The 10558-nt window shown below is 37.1% G+C and overlaps 1 protein-coding gene across 1 annotated transcript; it reads right to left on the reverse strand.

Annotated features, from left to right (window-relative positions):
* Positions 1-6747: 6747 nt before the first annotated feature.
* Positions 6748-10339, reverse strand: gm2a (ganglioside GM2 activator). The gene is made up of 4 exons (XM_017475220.3): positions 10063-10339; positions 9836-9988; positions 8571-8753; positions 6748-7509 (listed from the first exon to the last, which is right to left on the reverse strand). Exons 1-4 carry the CDS (start codon positions 10159-10161, stop codon positions 7354-7356), a joined length of 591 nt encoding a protein of 196 aa, XP_017330709.1. The 5' UTR covers positions 10162-10339; the 3' UTR covers positions 6748-7353.
* Between the last annotated feature and the right edge of the window lie 219 nt (positions 10340-10558).

Raw genomic sequence — 10558 nt, forward strand, 5'->3', positions numbered from 1 at the left:
ATGGACCGCACTTTGAAATACATTGGCGGTGCATATACTCATTTATTGAAGAATTTACAAACATAGGGTTTTCATGAGCAAATTTTATTAAATGTGATCAATACATTAAACTGCATAAATGGTCATCTTTTTTTATGAGTTTTAACTCTACCATATGAGAATGATCACACTATGCTGGAATAAGTTACAGTATGATAGGTCACAGTACTTCTGCCTGATCATACCATGATCTATTTCTGGCCACTTGGCCTGCTTATTTGGTTTATATTAAGGATCAGTGTGATAGTCTATCTCTGCTCGGGGCCATCTAGGGAATCTGAAGCACTTTCATTTTTGTCAAAACGCAGTCTATTTATAGTGGACAACTCTAATCTGATATAAAAACGCAGTTGTTGCTGTGTGTGAGCAGAGGAACTTTCCAAGGCCTAGCAGCTGTAGAGTCTCAGTTAGCAGCAGACCCTGCATCCATTGGAAGAAATAACAAAGTGACAAGCCAAGAGATAGGTCATGTTTTACACTGCTGTGTGCAGGAATAACCCCATTGCAATGACATAAAGCAGTTTGTTTTCACACTCTGGTAAGCCAGAGATACAAGCTAATTACATATGAGGTCAGTGACTGTTGACATGAGAAGCTCAAACGTATTTTTTACACTTATCAGGGCACACATCATTCATGTTAGGACCAATGCAGTGTAGAAGCAAAAACAGAGACATTATGACCTATCATAAGGAATCAGGCACAAGGAGATTAAATAGTACAAGTTATAACTGTAGATTTCATTGAGAGAAGTAATTAAACAACATTCATCATATATAACCATCTAATGATGCAATATAATATTAATGGCAACATAACATTATTCATTTATCAATAGTTAGGCAAGCATATAGTGTATACAGACTGCTGTGAAATTGAAGGAGAAGATGTTGGCTCTGTTATGTGGTAGGATGCATTTTGCTAGAATGGATTGGGTCCACTTAAGGGAAGTGTCACTGCAAATGAATACAAACTCATTCTGATAGATCACTTCTATCCCATAATGAAAACTCTCTGTCCTAATGGGAGTGGTGTCTTTCAGGACGACAATGTCACAGGATATGAGGGCTCACTGACTGGTTTGATGAGTATCAAAATGACATAAATCTTATGCCATGGCCTTCACAATCAAAAGAACTCAACACAACCTTTCTGGAATCCAGAGATTTTGCACTGATGTGTTAGACAGCATTCTCCACCACCATCATCAACACACCACTTGAGAGAATACAGTGCCCTCCACTAATATCGGCACCCTTGGTAAATATGAGCAAATAAGAAAAATTGTCTTTATTGTTTAACTTTTTAATCTTTAAAAAAAAAAAAAAAAATCATAAAAAATACTCTGCTCTCATGGATAGCAAACAACTGCAAACAAAACATAGGTTTCTAAAAAAAAAAAAAAAAAGTTTGTTAAATATACATGTGCAACAATTATTGGCACCCTTGTAGTCAATACTTTGTGCTACCTCCCTTTGCCAAGATAAAAGCTCTGAGTCTTCTCTTATAATGCCTGATGAGATTGGAGAATACATGTCAAAGGGATCAGAGACCATTTCTCCATATAGATTCTCTCCAGATCCTTCCAATTTCGAGGTCCACACTGGTGGACCTTCCTCCTCTTCAGTTCACCCCACAGATTTGCTATGGGGTTTCAAGTCTGTGATGGGGACTGTGATGGCCATGGCAGGACCCTGATGTTGTGCTCAGTAAACCATTTGTATTGACTTTGATGTATGTTTTGGATAATTGTCCTGCTGGAAGATCCAACCACGGCCCATTTTAAGCTTTCTGGCAGAGGCAGTCAGGCTTTCATTTAATATCTGTTGATATTTGATAGAGTCCATGATGTCATGTATTCTAACAAAACAACCAGGTCCTCTGGCAGAAAAATAGCCCCCAAAGAAAGTTAAAGAATTAAAAAATTAAAGAGCCACCACCATATTTAACCGTGAGCATGAGATACTTTTCCATATGGCTACCTCTCTGTGTGTGTCAAAACCACCTCTGGTGTTTAATGCCAAAAAGCTCTATTTTGGTTTCATCTAATCATAGAAACTGATCCCATTTGAAGTTCCAGTAGTGTCTGGCAAACTGAAGATGCTTGAGTTTGTTTTTGGATGAGAGTAGAGGCTTTTTCTTGAAACCCTTCCAAAAAACTTGTGGTGATGTAGTTGACTGTAGTTTGGGAGAATTTCTGACCCCAAGATACAACTAACTTCTGCAATTCTCCTGCTGTGATACTTCAAGATTCTTTGGCCACTCGAACCATTCTTTTCACAGTGAGTTGAGACAATATAGACACACGTTCAATTCAAGGTTGATTCATAACATTTCCAGTTGACTGGAACTTCTTAATTATTGCCCTGATGGTGGAAATGGGCATTTTCAATGCTTGTGCTATTTTCATAACAACTTTTTGCCGCACATCACAGCCATATTCCTTGGTCTTACCCATTGTTATGAATGACTAAGGGAATTTGGCCTATGTATTACCTCATATTTATACCCCTGTGAAACAGGAAGTCATGGTTGAACAATGTCCTGTTCCTAGTCACCCAGGGGTACTAAAAATAATGTAAAATATAAATGGGAATATACTTCAAGTATATTTTTCTCATATGAATTCAAAGGGGTGCCAATAATTGTTCACACCTATATTTAACAAAGATTTTTTTTGGATAAACCTGTGTTTTGTTTGCAGTTGTTTGATATCCATGAGAGCAGAGTATTTTTGTGAATTTTTTAAACAAAAGATCAAAAGGTTAAACTATAAAGACAAATTTTCAAAGCCTTCTTTGATCATATTTACCAAGGGTTAGGGTTAGCAAGCATTTACCAAGAATGGTGTTTATCCCCCTGTAGAGTTCCAGAGACTTGTAAAATCTATGCCATGGCCCATTGAAACTCTTCTGCCAGCTTGAGATAATTCTTTCCACTGCCTCCCAGTCCAAGGCCATGTGTGAGCTTGCTCTCTTTCTCTCTCTCATACATATATACGGTAGGTATCGTCTGTAAGTGGTTTCAGCAACATGAACTTGAATGAATGTCTATCACTTAGTATAACTGTAGGTGTCAAAATAATGAAATTGATTCATTTAAAAATTAATTAATATGATATATCAGTTTATAATTTTATTATAGTTTACATACATATTCTAGTAATCAAAATTGCGATGTGTAACTGCTGACAAATATCCATGAGAACTGGCAATCCATGATCACTCTGTGTAGTTTTGATTCCAGTCAACTTTTGGTTCTGGATTGAGCATAGACTTCTCTACCTGGACTGCATTGAATGACATTTTTTTGGCAGTATTCAGAATCCTGCATGAAAAATCCCACCATGTAATTTGTTTTGCTACAAGAAAATATCTGGAATCTGGCTGGTATCTGAAACACACTCTCCTTGAAACTGATGTGATTCAGCTTGACGATGCACATTATCTAATCTATATTCGGTTCATTTGGGCCTCTGCTTCTTGCAGACTGGCAGAAATCATGAGACAGAAATACTGAAATGAAGTGACAGCATTATAATTTAGAATATGTAGGGAGTGCATTATGTCTTAGTCAACTGATAAGCACACATACCAAACACCAATCATTGTAGATGCTGATAATTTAGTACAAGATTCAATATTATCTAATATTTCTATTCAGTTCAAATGGATAAGGTAACTGTATGATATGTACTGATAGAAAAGAAGAAAATGTGTGTTTTTTGTTGATGGGGAGGACTGCTGTGGGCAGAGATCCACTTGGCCATCTGGAATAATGCTGGTGATGAATGACTTGGTATGTTTTTTGCAGAATCAGGAATGTCAGGAATGATTATAACAAGTGAAGAGGCCAGGCTCAGGTTTTATGATGTAGCCTCCTTCACACTGCACAATAGAGACTTCAGCCCTCAGTACATTATTATTACAGCTGTATGGCTGTTTCACTAAAAAAAAAAAAAAAAAAAAAAAAAAAAATATTCACAACTCTGTAAAGAAGTGTTCCACAAATAATAATTTACCTCAGGCAATGCTTTAAAGGAATGGTTCAGCTACACAGAAAATTACAGTTTCTCCTTTACCCCTCAGTAGTCAATCAGCCAGTGTATGTTCGGTGTCTTAAATTTCCTTCAGTTTTGCACTGTAGCTACAAGGATAACAAGTGAGGAAAGCTTATAGCCAGCAGTTTAGTAGGATGCAAATTGCATGCCCAAATCACTGCACATTTTCCTCAAACCTATTTATTTTTATTTGCTGCTTGCTTATTTTCGAACAGTGCATGTCACACTGTATGTTACAAAAATTATAGTATTACCCATCTTTAAGCTGGAATCACTTTCTTTAGCGAAGATTTTGGTAAACGCACACTTAGGGAGAAGAAGCCCACATTATGACAGCGGAAGTGTAAGAAATGATTTTGATGAGAATATAGTTTCAGTTAGAGTTTTTATATTAATTAACATGCAGTTTTCACAATGTTGGTAGCTACACTGATGAGCCATAACATTAAATCCATCTGCCTATTATTGTGTAGGTCCCCCTTGTGCCACCAAAACCTTGGATGTACTTGGTCTGCAACAATGTTTAGGTAGGTGGTACGTGTCAAAGTAACATCCATATGAATGACAGGACCCAAGGATTCCCAGCAGAACATCACCCAGAGCATCACACAGCCTCTGCCAGCTTCCCTTCTTCCCACGATGAAATCCCCAGTTCCAGCTGAAGAAAAACAGCCCCAAAGTATGATGCTGCCACCACCATGCTTCCCCATAGGGATGGTGTTCTTTTGTGGTGATTTTTTTTTTGTGCCAAACAGCTCTTTTAGTATTATGGCCAAAAAGTTCAACTTTGGTCTCATCAGAGTATAACACATTATTCCACATGGTTTGGGGAGATTTATTTATTTGGTTAAAAAAGGTTACCGTCCTGCCACCATACTCCATAGCTCAGAGATACGAAGAATTATGGAGATTTTTGTCACATGTAGGGAGCAACCAGTACTTCCTAGAAATTGGTGCAGTCAGTTGCTGTAGGTCCCTCTTGGCAGCCTCCCTGACCAGTTTTCTCCTGATCTTTTCATCAATTTTAGAGGGACCGCCAAGTAATGTGACTGTCATGCCATATTTTCTTCACTTCTTGATTACTGTCTTTACAGTGTTCCTTGGTATATCCTGCTTTGTAAGCTCTTTGGGGCCCATGGCTTTTCCAGTTGGATGTTACCAACAAGATGTCAGGAAAATCCTATAGAAACAGCTGTACTTTATTTGTGGGTAATCAGACACTTTAATTGATGGCAGGTGTATATTAATTAGTATTTAACATGAGTTTGAATGTGATTGGTTGATTCTGAACACTGCCACATTCCCAATTATAAAAGGGTGTGCACACTTATGGAAGCTAGCTGGGAATTTAAAAGTTTTTTTTTTCTTCCCTTTTCTTTTTTTCTCTTAAAAACATTTCGGGGCGTTTGTCACTTGATATTTATATGTTGCAATGTCATTATAAAGGTGAAAAAGGCTCTGACATGATTAAACTTAGTTTCTTTTCTTTTTTTTTACATCACAAAAACCTGCCATTTTAACAGGGGTGTGTACACTTTTATATCCACTGTACAATTTTAATTTTTAAATTAATGTCTATTAAGGAGCTCATACTACTGGTTCTTTTCCTACACTTGGTCCTCTTTTATTGTAACGCATGTAAATGGTTGTAGCTCACTAAGTGAAGAAACATAATTTAAAAGTGTTAATCCTTGTTAGCGAATAACAGAAAACAATGCGTTTTATATATTATTGTGGTTTTTGATGTCGGAACATTATTATGAATCCTATAGTGAGCTAAAAGAAATTACATTCCATTCATTAAAATAAAACTTACAACTGAAAGTTAGCTCAGTAGCTCCTATACACCAAATGTAGTATACTATACTACATGCTTACATACTGAAACACAATGCTTGCATATATGATAAAACAGTGTTTTTGTCACCATCAAGTGTTCAAAGTGTAGAATACTAGCATCTCGGTGTAGTTGCTTATAATGAAAGCATCTCAATTTGGAACAATGTCCTCATTTTCAGTAACACTTTCAGGTACAATCAGACAGACAAGTTGTAAAAAACAACTAAAATCTTTTTGTATATTATCACATACATAATATGCGATTATATCGCATATTATGTTTGCGAATACATCGGATATTATGTTTGCGAATACATAATACATATACACAGAACAAAATTGACTTTCACAAATCAATTCACAAATCAGTTGCCTAATGCCATCAAAGCAAGATTGGAGAAGCACAGCCAAGGGATCTGTGATTTTTTAAACATTGCTACAGTGGTGTAAGTTACAATCCACAGTTATCAAAATAATTATCTTTCATTTAGTTCTTACAGTTTGTTTATAGCTTGTTTGACTGGCCATTTGAATTGAATAGGGTCCAATCCAAACCCCAGTAACACGAAACAAATTACACCTACAGTATAAATATATTTATATATTTAAATATTATTAAACATGTTTAAATAAGCTGCCTAATATCTGAACAGTTGGATAATGTTAATAGAATAACTATTTGTCCATGGAATTCCTTTTACAGTTAAACAGGTTCTTGGACGCAAATATTTGAAAAGCCCTTGCCTAAAGGAAGGAAAGCAGAAGAGAGAACACTTTTAAATGTAATGTTAACAAAATTTCAATGAAGCTCTATGACAAATCTCTGTTTATTGATAAAACATTTCATTTAAAAGATCTTTTGCCTAAAGCATTTTTAGGCAAAAGCCCAGAGTTGAACAACACTGATAATATCAGGATGTTCCTCATCACAAGATTTACAGCATGCAAGGAAAAACCTTCAGGCAACTGTTCTTTGTTTATTTTTTCCCCATGGTTACACTAAACAGTAAACATTCACAATGTAAACCAGTAATCCTAATTAAACATAATTAAAAACATATGAGATGACATTTTCCCCTAAAAGACACAATAACAGACTAAAAACGATTGTTTCTTTGATTACATTAAAATGAAATCTTAAATCATGTAAATCATTGTTAGTGCATGAGCTTTTCACTGGTCCATTTATGTAGCAAATCGTAAGCGCATAATCATTTTAGATCAAAAACAGGCTCAGAACTACACTCATAAAACCAGATTAGACGTGATAATTCTACTCATCACAAATCAAAGGAAAACAGGGATATTTACATTAGTAAGTACCCAATTCAGCAAGTTTCTAAATTGCACCACTATTGAACAGAATGCATGCACTGAGTAATAAAGGGTCCCACACCACCTCTCTGTTCTGCTAGTTAATCTGAGTGTAGAGTAAGGGTAACTTTAAGGCATCCAAGCTCTTTGCCTATGATTCCCAGCACCCCCTGGACACGGTACTGACCATTGGTTAGCCAGAAAGGCAGCTCCATTTTTGGCAGGGAGAAAATAGACTGAGGTAGAGAGTAGTCACCCTTGAAAAAAAAACAGCACAGTGTTGGAGTTATAAACATGGATAAAATATATTAACAGTGAATAAAAAAGCTAAATTATACTACCAACCTCAACTACTATTATCAACTTTAAGAAACCATAACTAAATTTAAAAAAGATGTGGACATGTATTTCTTTACATTCTAACCTTTCCTAGACTTCCTTCTTGTCAGTCCCTTCAGGATTTTGCAATCATAGAAATTAATGCAAATTCAAGCAAACTCTGCAATATTCCGAGGAAGTATCAATTTTTCAAAATTACAGAAGATTTTCCACAGATTTGGGCCAAGAAACGTCATGTGACATCAACACAATGAGCATTCAGCCTAAGCCCTCTTCGATTCATGTGTGTAGAACATGAGTACAGCTAAAAAGGTCTCATTTATCAACAAACATCACTGCGAAAGACCATGCAAAACAATTTAGTGCAATTGTAATTTCACCAATTCAAGCAGTTTCCTGTTAAAAAAAAGCCCTCCACAAATTTTGACAAAAGCCGCAGCAAAATCAAGCATTTTTGGCCGCAACAATCTCAAAAAAAAAAACCCTCTGCGATGTATGGACTGTCCTGTAAACATGATGTTGGTTAAAGAGCCAGTTTAACAAATGTGGTGGTAAAAACAGACCGGCCTTGCTAGCTCATTGTGATTTCCACACACAGAGAACGTCACACTTTGATCAAGTTGTTGGATAGTTATGTGCTGTAGAAAAATGGACATAAGCCTAATCAACTGAGTTTGTAGTCAGATACTGGCTGTCAAAATGTTCCTGTGTCACAGTTGGAATGAAATCTTGTCTAAGATAACTTTACTTTATATACACACACTTTACCTTAAGTGCAAAAGAAAAACATCATTCAGTTGAGGAAAGTCTGTAGTTTTTAGAACTATATACAGCAGAAAGTCTGACTATGTGAAAAGTTTTACAAGGCTCCCATTCCTATGCAATAATAGGTTTCATTCTAAGCCGAAGAGGGATTTGTGAAATTCCCCTTCAGTTGACTAGAAGTGTGCTTAAAGTGTGTGGAAGTGTCGACACTCACTGCTTTGAAGGGGCAGTGGCAGGGAAGGCCGTACGTGTGCAGAGGCTCAGGACAGTCCTGACCTGGAGGAATGAGCTGGTCCAGTATATCACAGATATCCTGATAGTGGCAGCTCCCTAGCTCATCCACACATGGGACCTTGACCCAGAAACCAGCCACCTCCTTCTCCAGAGTGACATTTACCTGAGATAACATTTATCACAGACACATCATGTGTTAGAAAAATCACACAGTCCCACTCAGGGTTCAGTCAGATGAATCTGCAGTTTGGCCTCAAAAAGCCTTATATCTAGTTAATGGAAAAACTCTTGTCTGTTCTATCAGTTATGCAGACCCATGTGATAGTCACAAGTGAGAAAAACAAACAGGGCAATAAACATAAGAAAGAACAGACAATCTACTCCCACACTGGCTTAGGTTTAAAGTCACACAGATGATTTTACAGCTTAGTCAGTAAAAAGTCTGTAATGGAATGAAAGATCATGTTGCTTAATAACATACTGGTTCATAATTTAAACTCTTATGTTGCATTTTGACAGAGTTCTGCAACGGTTTCACATATTTATTTATCTGCTGGTTGATTTTCAAGGCAGAAAATAGTTGTACTACAAAACATCAGTCCTTTTAACTCATCATACACTTTATTATTCAGTCCCTACAGCAATAAGCTATGCACCACCAGTTTGAGTGTGCTGTCAAATGATCTGTTCTGACAAAAAAAAGAAAGAAAAAGAACATATAATGCATAGATCTACTTGAAATACTGGCATTTCTATTTACTGGAAAGCCTAGGTATATATATATATATATAAAAAAAAAAAACAGGCAAAAATAGTTATAGACATCTGAGGATTAAGGTGCTAGGCTATATCATCAGAGTTAGGGTAGTAGCAAAAACATAAAACTAAAGTCTAATTCAGACAAAAACTAACAGCCATATGTGGTTGACTCATAAAGCAGAAGTGTGCAATCTACTTTGCTCAATTTCCAGTATTCATTGCGATTTGAGACATGTGACTCTACCAATGCAGCAACGAGATGTGATACAACAGAGATATGAAGTAAATAACTCCACTTATAAGTGATGTTAAATGAATGGTGTATCAAATTTACGCAAAATGCCCAAATTTGGCCAAAATTTTGCACTGGATCTAGGCTATAACAAATATAATAACACAAATCACAAGCCTGTGAGCACTAATTCGGATCCCATCCTGCAGAAACACCCCAGCTTGTCCCCCTGGTTTCAGTGTGAAGGTGCTTACAGAGAGAGGAGACACCAGAGCTACTGAGGTTGTCCCAGATGCACTTGCTGTCAAATCTCCTGGAATGTTAATGGGATCTGGAGAGAAATCAAGACTCTTCATAACAGCTGGATCATCAACCTTTCCGCAGTTCGCCCAGGCAAAGCCTACAATCTGACAGGCAAACAACATGTTACAGTAATGCTTCAGATGTTAGCTTCCATGCTATACAAATGCTCCACTCTCACCTTGGCTAATCTCAGCGGTCTGCTGATCTGCACAGCAGTTCCTTGCTTTAAAAAAACACCAGCGGTCCATAACGTAATAAACAGAGGAATGGAGGTCATTGTTTTACTATTTAGAATGTCTATATCTATTTAATGTGTACACTGTCATGTAAAAACACAGCTGCACTCTGCCCCTGGCAGCCGTCACGCGCAATGCCGTGCACTCACACTGAATAAAAATCTTCCTAGTATGGCAAAATATTTACCCCACCAGTTACCCTTTAGCTTCTTCCGCGTTGTGCTGTGTGGTGTTAATGCAGAGCCCTCTGGAGGCCGGTGGAGACCTCAACAAGCAAAATTGCTGTACAGCCAATTCAACCGAGCTGATATGAACCGTTGTGTTTGTTGTGCTTCTGTTCCACAAGATGGCAGCCTTGCACTGATACTCGCTTTCTTGCCTCAGTGTGGAGAATGAACCGAGTTCAAGAACTGAAAATGATTCCAAAGTGGAAATCAA

Source organism: Ictalurus punctatus, chromosome 8 (assembly GCF_001660625.3).
Source record: "Ictalurus punctatus breed USDA103 chromosome 8, Coco_2.0, whole genome shotgun sequence".
Classification (NCBI taxonomy): domain Eukaryota; kingdom Metazoa; phylum Chordata; class Actinopteri; order Siluriformes; family Ictaluridae; genus Ictalurus; species Ictalurus punctatus.